The 19,501-nt window shown below is 38.4% G+C and overlaps 1 protein-coding gene across 1 annotated transcript in view; it reads left to right on the top strand.

The window, feature by feature from the left end:
* The window catches only part of GRM1 (glutamate metabotropic receptor 1), a 432,533-nt gene that overhangs the window by 376,719 nt on the left and 36,313 nt on the right, over positions 1 to 19,501 (top strand). The window contains exon 6 of the mRNA XM_052645871.1: positions 7,430 to 7,556. Coding sequence (XP_052501831.1) covers positions 7,430 to 7,556 — 127 coding nt within the window. The remainder of the gene's footprint in view (positions 1 to 7,429; positions 7,557 to 19,501) is intronic.

Raw genomic sequence — 19,501 nt, forward strand, 5'->3', positions numbered from 1 at the left:
GAAAGACTGAAGGCAGGAGGAGAAGGGAACGACAGAGGATGAAATAGTTGGATGGCATCACCGATCCAATGGACGTGAGTTTGAGTAAGCTCTGGGAGTTGGTGATGGACAGGGAAGCCTGGTGTATTGCAGTCGATGGGGTCACAAAAAGTCGGACACGACTAAGTGACTGAACTGAACTTATAGTTAATGTAACCAATGAAATAAAGACATGGTTCTTTCATTGCATAATATCTTTCAAAGTCTGCTGCAGGATGACAGAGTCTCAATAAAAATTGCACACAGAAATATAAAAACTTCTTTATCTGAGAAGCTTATGATTGCATAATAATGATGTGATCTGCCCCAGCTACTAAAACCATATTGGCTGAAATTTTGGAAAAAGTTGAAGACAAAATATTGCGGGTTTTATTATGTATGTGAAATAATGAAATTACTATAGCCTCTCTGGGTGAAGAGGAAACTTTACTGGTTATGATGAGAAATTCTATGGAATCATCATTAATTTATTCACAGTCACTCTGATGGCTTCATCTCTCAAGTTTGACCAGTATTTAAGCTGGTCTCCTGGCTACTGAACTTTTTGATGATCGCTTTATCCTTGGTGGGCTTTCCTGGTGGCTCAGATGGTAAAGAATTCACCTGCAATTCAGGAGACCCAGGTTTAATCCCTGGGTGGTGAGGATCCCCTGGAGAAGGGAATGGCAACCCACTCCAGTATTCTTGCCTGGAAAATCCCAAGGACAGAGGAGCCTGGCCGGCTATAGTCCATGGGGTCACAGAGAATCGGACACAACTTAGCGATTAACACTTTCTTCTTTTCACTTTGGCCTCAGATCTAGCTCGTCTGCCACTTTTGGAGACAGGTGCTGATAGGAGCTGCCGCTGACTCACGTGACATGGAGCAAAGAAGGAGCCCAGCAGATCTCCTGTGTCTTGCAGGTGGCTGTGGCTGAAGCAGGGCCCAAATTCTTTTTAAAGTAAACATTTATTGGCACATTACCCACATAGAGAAAAGTAGAAGAGGAAGGCAATAGCATAAGTATGCAGAGAGCTCTTATTTCCAATCTTTGCTCTAGCTGATCCCACCACCTAGAACTCTCTTTCACCAGATGTTTTCAGAGCTTCCTCCTTTCCTGCTCTTCAGTCTTTACTCAAATGGCATATCTTTCTTAAAAAGTTAATTTTAATGGAGTCAAATGACCTATCTTAGTGAAGCCTTACCTGACCATCACATGAAAAATTGCAGTCCCCAGTTCCATGTGCCTTCTCCCTAACAGGACTGGGACTAAGATGAGGCAAGTCAGAAGCCTACTGCACATACACTAAAGAGATCTGCCCACCCCCACCCCGACTCCACTCAAGATCTTGCAAGTGCAGGGTGGACACCACATACTGAAAGGTTTAAGTGCCTCTAAAGTCTGATTCCTAGGCCTCTTGCCTCCTTCTGATCCCTGTCCTGAACCCTATTCCTCTTTCTTGCTGTGTTTTTCTCAAAGCCCTTCTCTAGAATGAGAACTTCTCAAAGATAAGGACATGAGCTATTCACTGATGGTCTCTACCCTTAATGCAGCGCCTGGCACTCTGCATACATAATGAGAATGAATGAATGGCTAAATCACTGCATATGCCCTGCAGAAGCATTTCATTCCTTCTTATATCGGTATACTCTACTCTGTCAGAGTTTTGAGCTTCTTAACCTCAGTGATTGTCAAGTCTTTTCATTTATCTGTCCCCATGTGTCGTACCATGTCTGGCACATTGGGCCACTAAATAAAGGTTGGATAAGTGAATAAATATCTGCCAACTTCTGAGATATAGTTTTGGTTCTTGTATAACATATCATAACTGTGATAACTGTTTTTACACTAGGAAGAGCCTAGATCTTGATAATAACTGGAGATGATGTGACTGAGGTTTGCACAAGCTGCTGACCCCTCTGCAGCTGTTTCCTCACCTGCAAAACGTACATAATTAACTTCACTCCGTGGAGCGGTTGTGAGCATTAGTGTAATTCTGTACAGAGTTCCTCACACATGGGCTGGTTCAATATATGTCCATTTTTGTGATCATTTTATATTCCTATATGATTTTTGTTACATTTCCCCTGTAATAAATTACAATGTGGGGATTTTCCTAAACTGATATTTTTCTATAGTCCTTGCCAAGCTTTCAATCCCTCCTATTTTTTGTTTTCTTAAATTGTTCATTTTAATTTCTCCTGTTTATGTCCTATTCCTTATTATTTCTCTCTTTCCTTTCACATACATTATTGAATAATCATTGAATAATTAATATGTGCCAAGAACTGTGCTAGCACTGTGAATGCAAAGGAAACCTAAACATCAGCTGGTTTTCCTACAGACCTAATTAGGTAGGACCCAAGTCTTTATTCTGTTTAGTTTTCCAGGCATTTTCCTCCTGAAGAAAATGTCTCTGTTTCCTTTAATGTATTGTTACTTTTCCTTCATTATATTCTCCTGATGCTGTTTACTTTCTTTTATCCTTTTGCTAAACAAAGCTCAAAAAAAAAAATCCATTTCAAGTTGTTCGGAAACATATTCATGAAAAGAACACTTGATTTCCTATGGCATAAACAAGACTCCTACAGTGTATATGGAGTTGAATCATAGCCTTGTTTGAAGCAGCAAGTCGTCTAGTCTTGCTAACAATAAACAGAGCACCAGTACATAGCATGTAAAAGGAATCAAAACTGTTCTTGTGTCTTAGGAAGTTTTGCTCCTTCAAGGAAAATTTCAGTGAAACATTAAATCTCTTATCATGACTGAGCGCTGTCGTAAAAGTGCTTTACTGTAACAAAAATGAAACAATACTTTATTCAGTTATTGACTATATATTACATGCAAAAGAAATATCACTTAGTATAAAAATATAAAAATAATTTAAAATATTTGTGATATGAGGAGATGAAAACATGAGACAATAATTTAAGAATTTGTTCCTTTTATTTATTTATTTTTTTACTTTACAATGTTGTATTGGTTCTGCCACACATCAACCTGAATCCACCACAGGCGTACGCATGTTCCCCATCCTGAAACCCCCTCCCACCTCCCTCCCCGTACCATCCCAATGAAGCATATATATCATATACGGGTGGGTCCTCTCAGCAGCCAAGATGATAAAGAATCTGCCTGCAATGCAGGAGACCTGGGTTCGATCTCTGGGTCAGGAAGATCCCCTGGAGGAGGAAATGGCAACCCACTCCAGTGTTTTCGCCTGGAGAATCCCATGGACAGGGGAGCCTGGCGGGCTCCAGTCCATGGGTTCACAAAGAGTCGGACACGACTGAGTGACTAACACTACTTACTTCTATCATAACAAGTGACACAATTAGTGGACAAAAGTTGACTAACTTGTAATAGAATACCAACTATACCTTATTAGTAATTACAGAGGATTTTAAGTAAGATAATGTTTCAAAGGGTTCACTGCACCAGACATACTTCCTGGAGCCTGTGTCAGGACTCAAATGTAGTGACATAGATGAGCTGATGGAAGAAAGAGAGTTCTCTGAATGGAAAAGAATATTTTTTCTTTTATTGAAATATATTTATTTCTTTACTTTATTATTGCATATTAAAACCATGCATTAAACAACATATGCTCTCTCTCTCTCTTGCCCTCCTGAAAATCTTTTCTCCAAATGGTAGAAAGAAAGTCAGATGAAAAATAAATCAGATGATGTGTCTGCCCTACTTGAAGCCTCCCTCCAAAACAAACAGTTATATAGACACTACTGAGGACATAATGTTTGTTTGGTGGACTTATGTAAGAAATTATTAGCAGTCAGACTCTCAGGCAGAAACACGGACCGGGGTCTAAGTAAACGCCTGACCAAAGAGCTTATGTTTTGAAGATATTAGAAAAGGAAGGCACTAAAGTTCCTTGAGTGGCTTAATTACATTGTTAAAAAAGATTCAACTCAACCCTTATTCAGGGGGCACCTACTGTGTGTTCTTGGTACATTTCTTGATGACTGTGATCTGAAAACAGTGAAAGTAAGGCATGATTCCCTTCCCTTAGGAGCCCACAGCCCACAGTAATAGTCTTGGCAGTTGGGTGTATGTTACTCTGGAGTGAGAAGAAGTTAGAGCCATGTTACAGGATTAGAGTCAGGGACCAAAAACCAGCATGCCATTTCCTTCTCCACGAGATCTTCCCAATCCAGGGATGGAACGTGGGTCTCCCGCATTGCAGGCAGACTCTTTACCATCTGAGCCACCAGGGAATCTCAAGTCTGGAGGGGTAGCTCAGAGACTGAAAAGACAAGTCCCATAATTTAGATGTTATATGTCAAAAGTGCACATATTTGGTGGCCGAATAAGAAGGAGTAACAAATGAATTCCATCTGAGCGGTTCTTTTTTCATTATTTGATAAATGTATAAGCTAATCATTTTTTATGCACTTATTCAGTCATTCAAAACCTAATTTTAAGTATATTTCCATGTGGCAGTTACCCATAGGATCTATTTTTCACTAGTTATCTTGCATAAATATATTTGTTTAGAATTATTATCTTTGGAATTTGTCTAATTTGTAGTATTCATTTTATGGTTAGGAAAAAGATAAAGCTGATTGAAGAGATAGACATTATTTTGTACTTCTTATACTAATTAAAATAATAAAGCATTACTTTTTAAATTTCTCCATAGCATTAGAAGAATTTATAGTTTAGAATACAGTATAAATTTGTCATGCTTACTCTGAGAATAGATGTGGATTTTCAGACAAACAGTTTGAGTATACTTTCTAAAGTTATTTGAAAGTAAAAGAAGAAAAAGAAAGCCTTTTACAGTTTCTGAAAATATAGTCATGATATATTTTTCATGTAATTTTAAAATAGTGGCTCATTAATACATTTTGACCTGATCTACAAGAAGATAATTTTATCCTCACAAAGGATAAGGTTTATATGACTTTAAGCTATGGCAATATTTACTGTTTGATTTCTGACTTTACATATGAGAACATTTGATAATGTCTAACATGTTGCATCTGGTCCCATCACTCCATGGGAAATAGATGGGGAAACAGTGGAAACAGTGTCAGAGTTTATTTTGGGGGGCTCCAAAATCATTGCAGCTGGTGACTGCAGCCATGAAATTAAAAGACGCTTACTCCTTGGAAGAAAAGTTATGACCAACCTAGATAGCATATTCAAAAGCAGAGACATTACTTTGCCGACTAAGGTCCGTCTAGTCAAGGCTATGGTTTTTCCAGTGGTCATGTATGGATGTGAGAGTTGGACTATGAAGAATGCTGAGCGCCAAAGAACTGATGCTTTTGAACTGTGGTGTTGGAGAAGACTCTTGAGAGTCCCTTGGACTGCAAGGAGATCCAACCAGTCCATCCTAAAGGAAACCAGTCCTGAATATTCATTGGAAGGACTGATGCTGAAGCTGAAACTCCAATCCTTTCACCACCTGATGTGAAGAACTGACTCATTTGAAAAGACCCTGATCCTGGGAAAGATTGAAGGCAGGAGAAGGGGACGGCAGAGGATGAGATGGTTGGATGGCATCACCGACTCAATGGACATGAGTTTGAGTAAACTCTGGGAGTTGGTGATAGACAGGGAAGCCTGGTGTGCTGCAGTCTATGGGGTCACAAAGAGTCAGAAACAACTGAGTGACTAAACTGACTGAACAAGTTAGGGAAAGACTTCTGTTTCCAGCCATGAGAGAATAAAAAAGTTCAGACAGCATTCTGCTGTAAACAATCAGAAAACCTGACACAATATATGAAATAACTGTGTTCAGACATTGGAAAAGAGTGTATGACCTTGATTTCAAAGAATTGAAAGGAAACAGAGAAGTGAACCCTAAAATCATTCAGGCATTCTGTCTGGAGGCAATTTCCTGGTTGTTATTTAGTGAGAAAGAATACAAGCAGAGTTTGGCTATCTTGATAATTTAAGAAGACAGAAACCAAGGTTTAGGAGAGCCAAGGAAGATAGAATCAGTAGTGCAGAGAAAGAAAGAGAATGAATCAATTCAGAAAAAGAGTTCCAGCAGTTGGCATATGAGTTCCCATCAGTATTTGACTCCATCTGCATAAGTATGATAGAGAAGGAAATGGCAACCCACTCCAGGATTCTTGCCTAGAGAATCCTGTGGACAGAGGAGCCTGGTGGGCTGCTGTCCATGGGGTTGCACAGAGTCGGACACGACTGAAGCGACTTAGCAGCAGCAGCATAAGTATAAAGTGAAAGTGTCAGTCACTCAGTTGTGTCTTATTCTTTGTGACCCCATGGACTGTAGCCCACCGGCACCCTCTGTCCATGGGATTCCCAAGGCAAGAGTACTGGAGTGGGCAGTCAGTCTCTTCTCCAAGGAATTTTCCCCACCCAGGGATTGAACCCTGGTCTCCTGCATTGCAGGTGGATTCTTTACCATGTAAGTCACCAGGGAAGTCCCCTGCATGAGTATAGTACAATTCAGAAAGTCCAAGGAAAGAAAAATTACTGGGGTGCTGGATTCTCAGAGGCCCCACAAGGCCAAGAATTTTCCCTGTTTCCATAAGCCAGGGTAGAGATACCTTGCTGAATACACAGACCTGAGCAGAGAGCCCAGCAAGGTCACACTTTATAATAGGGGTAAACTATTCCTAGATTAGAGAATATTCTAGACTTGCCCTAAAAGATGAAAAACAAGGCCAAAACTGAGCCACAGGCAACTAGGCTGCCTGCCAGAACAAAGGCCAATACTTCAAGAAAAAAATCCAGCACTCTATACCTTATGTACAGCATCTGGTTAAAAAGTTTTAGACCTGTGACAAAATGAGAAAATGTGACACATAACCAGAAAGAAAAGCAAGTGATAGAAACAATCCTAGATATTATATTGATGATGGAATTAATAGTCTAATTAAAATGCCTACTATAAATACATACCAAAGGGTTTAAAAGAAAACATGCATATCATGAGACGATACATGGAGATGGATTTCAAACAATGAAAAACAAAGGGTATTAGAAATGATATTTTAAACAATAGGATTAGCAACATATTAGACATTATGGTAGTAAAGATCAGGGAGCTTACAACATAACAGTATAAAAAAGAGAAATGGACTTTTACTTTTCTGAGAACTATTAATGCATATTAATATATATATATATATAATGATAACATTCAACTGTTTAATTCCCTTTATAAAAGAAATGATTATTGAAAAGCCTCCAAATCCAACATGGAGTGAATTGAAATTCACATCTGAACTCTAATGCAGTGAAGTATACTTCAATCTATGTATTTGAGGTTCCTCAATATGTACAATTTTGAGGGGGGGGGGAGTTAGTCTTCAAAAAAAAATTACAGTATGAAAGCAAGTCCTCATCTGAAAAAAAGAAAGGCTTTCTGGAGAAACTAAGCTTAAGGCATATGAAATATCCCTGTGTTATAGGTCATACGGAAAGGGGAAGTCAGTTGCTGCTGGATTTGCACTGCCTGCAAAGAGAATGAGTATGTGCAAGATGAGTTCACCTGCAAGGCTTGTGACTTGGGATGGTGGCCCAATGCAGATCTGACAGGTAGGAACTGTCTCGCTTGTCAACCTTATCCCAAACATTGGCCTCTGCAATGTGCCTGCTGTTTAAAATGTGAGTGATTGACTCACGTCTTTTTCAATATTTATTTACATTGTTACTGCTCATGTCAAAGGTACACTTAAAGCTCTTAAAAATTTTCCATCATCCACATTGAAAGTTTATTTAAATATAAATAAAAGTGTATTCAAAGGGTATTCTTGTATACCAGTTGTTTCTGTTTTTCTTTCTATAATTTTTATCTGAAAATATATCAGGGAAGAAACATGTAAAGATATAAAACAAAATAGTTATTTTAATAGTGTGATTAGTCACTCAGTCATTACTGACTCTTTGCAACCCTATGGACTGTTGCCCACCAGGCTCCTCTGTCCATGGGATTCTCCAGGCAAGAATACTGGAGTGGGTTGCCGTTTCTTCCTCCAGGGGATCTTCCCAACCCAGGGATTGAACCTGAGTCCCCAGTCTCTCTTGCATTAGCAGGTAGATTCTTTATCACTGAGACACCTGGGAAGCCTCTATTTTAATAAATGTTTCCCATGCTCTACTCTCTATCTGGAATTTCTTTCATCTCCTCATCTGCCTGACAAATTTTACAGTAGTTGTAAAGTTTGTTAGGCAGACACAGAGATTAAAAAAAAAAAATCCAGATAGAAAGTAGAACATGGGGAACATGAAAGCATGTAGTACATTTGGGGAAAACCATGGAACTATATGGGGTTGTTTGGTAAATACAAGGGCCTGGGAGAGATATGGTCAGAAATGAGACTAGATGAGGACACTGGAAGCAAATGGTAAGGAACTTCTGTAAGAACTTATGCTAAATGTTTGGATTTTGGCTTTAAGCATAGGAGAACCACAGAAGCATTTAAAGTAGTGAATAATGTCATGATATTGGTGTCTCAGAAAGATAACCATGATGGCGGTGTGGACAAGAATAGTGAACCTAAACTGAAAACAGAGAAGTGAGGAAGCTACTGTGTTGGTCCAAATGAGTAATTCTGAAGGATGTGAACAAAGCAGCTACATGGGAGTAGAGAGGAATAAATGAATGCAGGAGATGATTTACTCGTAGAATCAGTGGGATTCCTGCGGATGGATTACCCAAGTTTATAAGCTTCCCAATAGTAATGTTCAGGTATGTGAGTTTGGGGGCTTCCCAGATGGCGCTAGTGGTAAAGAACCTGCCTACCAATGCAAGAGACAGAAGACACAGGTTCAATCCCTGGGACAGGAAGATCCCCTGGAGGAGGAAATGGCAACCCACTCCAGTATTCTTGCCTGGAGAATCACAGGGACAGAAGAGCCTGGCAGGCTACAGTCCATAGTGTCCCACAGAGTTGAAAATGACGGAAGCGACTTAGTATGTACATATGAGTTTAGATTTCCAAAAACTCTGATATGAGCTTACAGATGACACGTGTGTCACAGATGTTGTTCACAAATTTTAAGAGTGAGAGAACCATAGGAACTTTGAGTTCATAGAGACTTTTATCATCTGAGTAACACAATCCTTCATTTTAGAACATGAAAGCTAAGGCCTGGAGAGGCATACTTGTGTGCCCAGGGTCATAACTAGTTAGAAGCAGGTCCTAGTTCATTGGCTGCTGACCCCATGCTTCCCTGTGTGCTGTTGAAAATCATTAGGGTAACATTCACAAGTGCTGTTTACGTTTTCACTTCTTCCCAAATAAGACTCTAAAACTAAGAAATTGTGTGGCATATTCAGAGAACATCAAAAATGGCTGCCTGAGTAGAAAAAGGTCAATAATTAAAATTATACTTTTTAAAGTAAGAGACATGTAAAATGTTAATACAGTTAGAAAATAAACTGAATATCAAAGCTTTTATCAATCACCTGGTACAAAGGCCATTTTAAAATGAAAAGAAATTAGAATGCTTTTGAAGGTACAAATTCTGTCTCACCCATTTTTTAATTCTCTGGCTGAAAGCTGATTTTCAACTTCAAATATGCCTAAAAATCACCCAGGAATTACTCATCTGCAGAGATCCCCACTCACTAATTTTGAGATGGGACCCATCAGGTTCTAGTCCCTGTCCCATCCCTTGGGAAACTCTGTCTCACAGCCTGGTGCTTTGAACATATGTAATTGCTGCCTGATAAATGTTAGTTCTATTGAGAGAATTCGAGAGAAGGAACTTACCCAAGTTCATCTAGGTCAATACAGATAGTTAATAGGAGAAGCCGCCTAGAGAATCTAGAGGTTTTGTCTCTGGGTCTAAAGCGCTTTCTTTCACTCTGAATTTATCTCATGGTTGCATGCATTGGACTGACTTGAAGAAGCTTTTCCAACCTTGTTCTGGACATAAGCCTCCTCCCGCACAGGTTCACATCTTCACGAACTGATCTTCTTAGTCAGTGTGCGCTTCCTGTCCTGTTTATCTTGAGAAAGTAGTCTCCTTAGATCATCCTTGTGCTTGAAAACTAGGTTTGACTTCAGAGTCAGTCCTCTCTGCTTTTTGACTGAGACCACAGCTGACAAGAAAGAGAATCAAAGACAAAACTAGCCCCTTTCTAAGATTAATCTTAAATGTCTGAAGTCCTGGCTTTGAGGTACAAGTTTTCCTCTTGTCTACATTTTTGGAGCTTCCCCAGACTTTTCCTACTGTCTCAGCTTCCCTTTAATTGAAGCTTCTCTCATACATGAAAAGAACTTCTATCCAATATTAAAATAGAAAAAAACTTTTTAAAGATCTAATATAATAACGGAACTCAAAGTCATATGTTTTATCCCTTAGAGATCTTCCATTGTGGATATATTGTCTGTCCACTGCCAAGCAATGACCATCCTAGATTAGCAACAATTTAAAACAATCCTCCTTAATTATAAAAGCAACTTATAATTTTAATGCAACTATCTTTCTAGAGAAGTAAATCTACTATCATCCATCATATATGTAAAAATCAATAACATTCAAAAAAGTTGAGCCAAGCAACAGCCCATTCTGCCTTTATCTTGTAACAACAGGCAAGTGGCTAAATTTGGATCATATATCCAAATTATGTCACAACTCTTATGTTTAAGATCTTTCAGAACATGCATCTCTCATCCTCATTTATACTTAGTTTTAATGGCACCTATTGTTTCTGCATCCCTTCCACTCTTTCACATGAATGGAAAATGAGGTCTAATTTGTCACTTACTGGGTGCCATGTCAGGCTCAGAGCAAGGGCACAGTTCCTGGCAGTGTGTTTTTGGCTGTTGCCATGATAGCAGTAGCTGTGAAAAGAGAAGACTCACAGGCAGAGAAAAACAAAAATCAGTAAAATACTAAGAGGAGTACATACATTGCCTTTAAGTAAGTGTTTTATTTTCATGGGTGGATTTTTTGAACTGAACTTTAGTTAAAATGAGAAATCATTCTTCTTTGGAAAATAGTGCTTTTTACTGAAAGTGAAGTTTGTTTAAAATATGCTTAAAATCATTTTATGAGATACTTTGCATATACGCTCCAAAGACTAAAATTAATGAATAAAAGTATGTTAACAAGTGAGTTTTTATTCTCATTAGGATATGTTGCTTTTTGGCTATGAAGGAAAAAAAAGTATATTTCTTAGAGGAAGTGTCTTCTGAAGCTGTTAATAAGCATCTCATGTTTTCTTCTTGGGAAAATGCACATTTTAATTCAGCATTTAAATTTCACACTTTACTTCTTATGGTGCATAAACAGAGATTTCTTCTGCCATGATATACAACTTGATAATAGTTTAACAATTCATGGACCAATTATAAGAAACCCAATGCTGCTTATTCCTTTTAAAAAGTCAAATAGTATAAAATAATTCCTCATAAAGTCAGACTACCCTAAATCTTACAATAAAAATATAAAACACTGTTATAAAAATTAACTTTTAACTATTTTCCCCTACCTAACAGTTGTAGCCACCTCTCATGTTATCTATTTATTTATTTACTTTTGTATTATACACAACCACCTTCTTTGTGCCAGATATTTTTTTGGGATATTGGGACATATGGGTGAATGACACAAGGTTTATATCCTAGAAGACAAACTTAATATAAAACTAGACATGTAAGCAGACAATTATAAGTCCTGGAATAGGACTATGTACAAAATTTCATATGAGTACAGAGAAAAAAGCCATCATGTTTTCCCTGGCAAGAGAAAGAGGAAGGGACATTTGAGCTTAAAGATTGAATAATAAATAGAATTTCCCCTTTTAGGTAATTTGTATTAACATAATAATATCAGAGAAAGCATTTCAATGAAGCCTTATGCATTTGTGAAGCAGTATTGTAAATGTTATTAAATGTCCCAACACAAGTTAGGTGGAATAATTGTGGCCTATCTTTGTTTCTTATTTCATATTAAATTTGTCTTTACTTAATTGGAAAGAATTCAGATATTAAATTTTAACCTCCTCTAATGCATTTGGATGTTATAAGTGAGCCAATTTTTAGTTTGAAAATTAGAAGTTAACCCTTGTCCTCAGATTAGAATTATTACCACTTCTCTTGGATTTTGCTCAGTAACTTGTAGTCTACTAGAAGGAAACTGACTTGTCTGGGGTAACTCTACCCATGAACACTGCCAGGTCCTTAAGTTCTCAGCGCTTTAGATATAGTATGCACAACTCCTATTAAAGTCTTCTCCTTGTGGGTGCCCGGTAGGCTCAGGGCACTCATTCTAAACCACTGATTGAATTTAACCACCACCCCTTCTAGTCTTAGAATTACTAACCAATGGAGGTGGGGAAACCCTTCTCTTAAAAAAAAAAAAAAAAAAAAACAGGATAAATAAAGTACATTGCATCACATAACATATATGGACAATGGATATTTTGTCTAATTTCCACAAAATATCAAAGCTAGCCCTTCTCAAATTTAGGATGTCTTAAAAAATAGAAAGAAAAAAAAAGAAAGAAAGGAAAAGAAACAAGAAAAAACAACTTCTAAGAAGCTTATTCAAAATGTAAATTGTCAGTCCCAATCTCTATGTGATTCTGTTTTGGGTGGTCTTGGATTGGCATTGAAAATCTTGCTTTTCACATGGAAAAAAAGAATCTAGGATCTTCACGGGAGATAAAGCAATCTTAATGGTGCTGAGTGCCTAAGAATTGATGCTTCTGAACTGTGGTGTTGGAGAAGACTATTGAGAGTCCCTTGGACAGCAAGGAGACCCAACCAGTCCATCCTAAAGATCAGTCCTGGGTGTTCATTGGAAGGACTGATGCTGAAGCTGAAACTCCAATATCTTGGCAACCTGATGCAAAGAGCTGACTCATTTGAAAAGACCCTGATGCTGGGAAAGATTGAGGGCAGGAGGAAAGGGGGATGACAGAGGATGAGATGGTTGGATAGCCGACTCAATGGACACGGGTTTGGGTAGACTCCGGCAGCTGGTGATGGACAGGGAGGCCTGGCGTGCTGTGGTTCATGGGGTCGCAAAGAGTCAGACACAACTGAGTGACTAAACTGAACTGACAGAACGGTGGGGTAGGTATACTGCGTTGGGGTATTGTTATGCCAAACTGCTTACTGTTGCAACACAAGAACACTTAGGCTTCTACCAGAAGGGTGGTTTTCTTCATTTGTGTATAGTACACTGGGTAAGGTAGGCTTAACTTAACAGCTAGACTCAGAAGACTGATTACCTATGGAGATGGTGGAATGTTAGTCTTTAGTTTCTGGTTACATTAAAGTGTATGTGTTAGTTGCTCAGTTGTATACAACTCTTTGCAACCCCATGGACTGTAGCCTGCCAGGCTTCTCTGTTCATGGAATTCTCCAGGCAAGAATACCAGAGTGGGTTGCCATCTTCTTCTCCAGGCCAGTGGAGTTTTAAACTTTAAACTGATTACATTAAGAGGGCTAGGATTTATGATATGTGGTTTAAAGTTTAAGACTCCACTAGCGACAACGAACGTTACTTCATTTACTGACGCATATTTTATTAGACAGGCCAACTTGGCTATACAACTTGAGGGCCATGAAAGACTTCAGTGAGAGTTTCTATCTTGTGCTGTCTCAAAATTAATGTTCATTGTGCAGATTTTTGTAGCTCAATCCACTGATAAAGCATGACCTTGTTGGAATCAGCCCATCTTAAATTTGAGAAGTGCTAGTTTTGATATCTTGAGAGAATTACACAAAATAGCCATCATGTCCACATATGTGAGGTAATGCACTTATTTGTCCTGTTTTTAGGTTTAAGGAGGAGGGTTAGCCAACCTCCAGGGGTACCTGGATACCTCTCAGTCCCTGGCTGCTAACCTGCACTGTCCTTCTCTCACTGTACTTTTCCTTTTGCCTTTGAATGAAGACATTACATGAGCATGTTCTGTGAGTCTTCTGAATCTTTCCAAGTATTTGAACTTGTAAAATTTTTGCATATGCAAAGATTATCCTAATACTGTAGTTAACAATAGTACTTGGATTATTGAGTTAGAGTATGATTGTCTCTAGTAAAACCTAGGTTTAGACAAATACTTATTACCAGTAAGGAGAACATTAAGGACAAAAATTGTATAGATTTTAATCAGTCAAGAAGAAAAGTATTAATAAGCAAGAGAATACAAAAAAAAGTATGATACATGTAGGAATATGAAGATAATCCTGCACAGAAGACCATGTGTAATGATCATGTTGCTTCAAAGTTGTTACATTAGCTCATTAGCTTCCATGAGCCTTCAGCTTCTGCAGGTGCTCTGAAAATCCTCAGGTTAAAATCACTTAGGAATGCAACCTCCAGCAGTATTAAGGTTCCCTTTTATTTGTTCAAAAGGTTGAGAATGAGGATGGCTTCATATAACTTAGATTCATGGATAAATGTTCCAATGAAACGTTTTCATATCCCTAGATTGGTAAGTTGGAACATGCTTGCTAAGATTGTATTTTAGACATTATAAGTGTTGTGGTTTGTCAACATGGGAATGCTTTAGAAAATATTCACAGTGTTGAAACTAATACATATTTATAAACCAATGAAGAAGATAACTGCAGGCAATGCATTTGGAGTTACTCACAGGATTCTTTTACAATTGTGTCAGTCAGTGTCCCCACCTTTACAGTTTTCCCAGATTAATTTAATTACAAATGAAGCATGAACTGGCTGCATCTGCTATCCTGGAAATGTTTTCCCATTAGTGTTTAATTTTGTGGCCAATTTGTTTCTACTGAAATGAATTTTTTAATTTTTTTCCATCAGAATTTTATCTAGTGTCTATTGGATACTTCATGTGGTGCTGCCAGACAGCCATTCTGGCTTTGCCAGATAATATCCTTGTAGATCTGGCATTTCTTTTAAGAATTTCTTTGCTGGCTAGATTTTGTATTCCTATAACTGAATTCTTGAAATTCTCTATTATACAAAATATCCATCCTGTCCACATGTATGAGGTAATACACTTGTTTGTCCTGTTTTGTTGTCATTAATATACACTATTCATTATTGTTTTATATGAGACTTGTGTAAGGACTCTTAGAGTAGTCTGTATAGTATAATCATCTCTAAAATATTTATATTATATTTTACGGTACTAGTATTAGCCTCTATAGTACCTTTTTTTTAATGTTACAGGTCTGAACTTCTATTATTTTATTATTTAGCAATTATTTTATATAACATCAACACATCAAGATATTATTGTTTATTTTAAAAATAACTGAAAACTTAAAATGTGTTTTTATAGTATTTAAAGAATTTTTAAAATGTGTCTTTATAGTATTAAGTAAATGGATTATTCTGAAATCATAACAGTTATTAGCTTAATATATGCCTCTTTTCTTTTAAAATTTGATAGGGTACAGAGAACCCAAAATTCAATTATCAAAAATATTTATATTGTGGTAGAGTATTGCATTTTATAATACTGGCTAGACTACTCATGTATTAAACTTAGTGGTTTTCTTTTTAGTTTTAGTATAACTCATGGTGAAACAATGTTAATATTTAGTACTGGGTATTCAAAATTCTATTTGACAAGGACACTCCTTGAATAACATAAGCACAATCTTGAGATTCTCCTCCTTTGTTTATAGAGCTTTATTATGCTCACTTATTACATCAGTGAATAGTAATATGGGGAGAATTAGCAGCAGTTCATAACTAGCTAATTAGCAGAAAATGTTAGACAATTTCAGTTAATAATAGGGATTTATTACAGGTGGTACAAGGACTTAAAGACCTTGTACAAAACCTAAAGATATTTTGACTAACTTAGTTTATGCCTGCAACTATCCTTAGGCAAAGAGGCTAAGCATTGGCTATGAAATTAAGAGGTTGGCTTTAAAAGGTAAATTCATTATCTATTGCTGTGTAACAACTTCAGTTCAGTTCAGTTCAGTCACTCAGTCATGTCCGACTCTTTGCGACCCCATGAATTGCAGCACGCCAGGCCTCCCTGTCCATCACAAACTCCCGGAGTTCACTCAGACTCACGTCTATCAAGTCAGTGATCCAGCCATCTCATCCTCTGTCATCCCCTTCTCCTCCTGCCCCCAATCCCTCCCAGCATCAGGGTCTTTTCCAATGAAATTACCTCCAAACTTAGTAGCATACAGTGATACACATTTATTATCTCACAGTTTCTGTGGGTCAGAAATATGGGCACAGTTTAGCTGAGTTCTCTGCTTCATAATCTCTCACAAAGCTAAAAATTGAAGCATCAGCTATGGATGGCGTCTAATCTGAAGGCTTGATTGTGGAAGGGTGCACTTCCAAATTCCCTTAGCTAGTTATTGGCAGAATACAATCATCAAAGACTTGAATTTAGGGCTTCAGTTTTGTTTGTTTGTTTTGGGGTTTGGGGATGAGGACTGCTCTCAGTCCCTTGCCATGTGGACATTAGCAAAATAGGAGTTGTTTCATCAGAGCCAGTAAGAGAGTCTGCTACAAGATGAAGACTGTCATCTTATATAGCTTAATCATGGGAGAGACATCCTATCGACTTTGCTATATTCTATAGAAAAGAAGCAAGTCATAGGCCTAGTTCACACTCAAGTTCACATAGACATGAATCCCAGGATGTGGGGATCAGTCTGAGTCATCTTAAAACTACCTACCACAATGAACAATAATTATTTGATATTGCCGTACTGTTAATTTCATTTACTCAGTGGCTCAGAAGGTAAAGAATCTGCCTGCAGTCCAGGAAGTCTGGGTTTGATCCCTGGGTTGGGATGAACCCTTGGAGAAGGGAATGGCAATCCACTCTAGTATTCTTGCCTGGAGAATTCCATAGACAGAGCAGCCTGGTGATTACAGTCCATAGGGTCTGCAAGGAGCTGGACTTGACTGAGAGACTAACATTTCACTTTTTCACTTTCACTTTTCTTTCTTTCATACTGTTAATACATCTAGAACATAGTGTAGCATTTTCATATGTATACAAAAATTAAAGATTTGTGGTGATCTAGATATTTCTGATAATCTGCATGCTTATGTGCTCGGTTTCAATTCATCTTCCTATTTCTGTGGAGTGTTTTCTCCATAGGAATTCTAGGGCACAAGGCATTACTTGGATAATGTCTTTAATTACACATAGTACAGGTATTTGTTCAAGCTGGTTTTAGGAAAGGCAGAGGAACCAGAGATCAACATCCGCTGGATCATGGAAAAAGCAAAAGAGTTCCAGAAAAACATCTATTTCTGCTTTATTGACTATGTCAAAGCCTTTGACTGTGTGGATCACAAGAAACTGTGGAAAATTCTGAAAGAGATGGGAATACCAGAGCACCTGACCTGCCTCTTGAGAAACCTATATGCAGGTCAGGAAGCAACAGTTAGAACTGGACATGGAACAACAGACTGGTTCCAAATAGGAAAAGGAGTACGTCAAGGCTGTATATTGTCACCCTGCTTATTTAACTTATATGCAGACTACATCACGAGCAACACTGGGCTGGAAGAAACACAAGCTGGAATCAAGATTGCTGGGAGAAATCTCAATAACTTCAGATATGCAGATGACACCACCCTTACGGCAGAAAGTGAAGAGAACTTTAGTTCTTGATGAGCCTCTTGATGAAAGTGAAAGAGGAGAGTGAAAAAGTTGGCTTAAAACTCAACATTCAGACAACTAACATCACGGCATCTGGTCCCATCACTTCATGGGAAATAGATGGGGAAACAGTGGAAACAGTAGCTGACTTTATTTTTCTGGGCTCCAAAATCACTACAGATGGTAATTGCAACCATGAAATTAAAGGACGTTTACTCCTTGGAAGGAAAGTTACAACCAACCTAGATAGCATATGAGAAAGCAGAGACATTACTTTGTCAACAAAGGTCCGTCTAGTCAAGGCTATTGTTTTTCCAGTGGTCATGTATGGATGTGAGAGTTGGACTGTGAAGAAAGCTGAGCACAGAAGAACTGATGCTTTTGAACTGTGGTGTTGGAGAAGACACTTGCAAGTCCCTTGGACTGCTAGGAGATCCAGCCAGTCCATCCTAAAGGGGACCAATCCTGGGTGTTCATTGGAAGGACTGATGCTGAGGCTGAAACTCCAATACTTTGGCCACCTCATGTGAAGAGTTGACTCATTAGAAAAGACCCTTATGCTGGGAGGGATTGGGGGAAGGAGGAGAAGGGGACGACAGAGGATGAGATGGCTGGATGGCATCACTTACTCCATGTACATGAATTTGGGTGAACGGGGAGTTGGTGATGGATTGGGAGGCCTGGCGTGCTGCAATTCTTGGGGTCACAAAGAGTCAGACACGACTGAATGACTGAACTGAGCTGAACAGGTATTTTCATGATTAAGTCAACTATAACTTGACCATGCGCAAGAACTGTAGCACATCTTGTCTGACAGTGAACCCTACCTACGTGTTAGAATTGTGGGGTTTTGTGTCACCAAGAATAATGTATTCTTATGATAATAGTCTCAAAGTCCCAGTTATGTGTTGGTGCATTAGCTTTTCACTATTTTATTAAACCAAGGTATTTGATGTTCTATTAATAGCAAAATTATTGGTAGACATTAAAGACATCTATATCAATAACAAAGAAATATTATTTCTTCTGGGAGGTCAGAGGACAGACAGGGACTTAGTGGGTGCCACTGTCTTCCACAGAGTTAAGTCATTAGACAGATTTTAGGCAGTTGTCCTGAGTTTTACCAATATGAGGTGATGATTCTTTTTTTTTTTTAGTTGGAGGTTAATTGCTTTACAATGTTGTGTTGGTTTCTTCATCATAGCATTGTGAATCATCCATATGTATACATGTGTCTTCTCCCTCTGGAGCCTCCCTCCCACCCCTCTAGGTATCACAGAGCACTGGGCTGGGCTCCTTTTGTTATATAAGCAGCTTCCCACTAACTATCTGTTTTACACGTGGTAATGCATATGTTTCAATGTTACTCCCTCAATTGGTCCCCTCCTCTCCTTCCCCTGCTGTGTCCACAAATCTGTTCTCTATGTCTGCATCTCTATTTCTGCCCTGCAAATATGTTCATCAGTACCATTTTTCTAGATTCCCTATATATATATACGTTGTTGTTGTTTAGTCACTAAGTCATGTCTAACTTCTTTGAGACCCCATGGCTTGTAGCCCACAAGGCTCCTCTGTCTATGGAATTTCCCAGAGAAGAATACTGAAGTGGGTTGCCATTGCCCTCTCCAGGAAATCTTCTCTACCCACGGACCGAACCGAGGTCTCCTGCTTGGCAAGTAGATTCTTTACCACTGAGCCACCAGGGAAGCATATATATGCATTAATATATGATATTTGTTTTTCTCTTTTTGACTGACTTCACTCTGTATAACAGGCTCTAGTTTAGGGTGATGATTCTTTTTTTTTTTTAATTTTTATTTTTACTTTATTTTGCTTTACAATACTGTATTGGTTTTGGCATACATTGACATGAATCCACCACGGGTGTACATGCGTTCCCAAACATGAACCCCCCTCCCACCTCCCTCCCCATAACATCTCTCTG

This window comes from Budorcas taxicolor, chromosome 9 (genome assembly GCF_023091745.1).
Source record: "Budorcas taxicolor isolate Tak-1 chromosome 9, Takin1.1, whole genome shotgun sequence".
NCBI lineage: Eukaryota > Metazoa > Chordata > Mammalia > Artiodactyla > Bovidae > Budorcas > Budorcas taxicolor.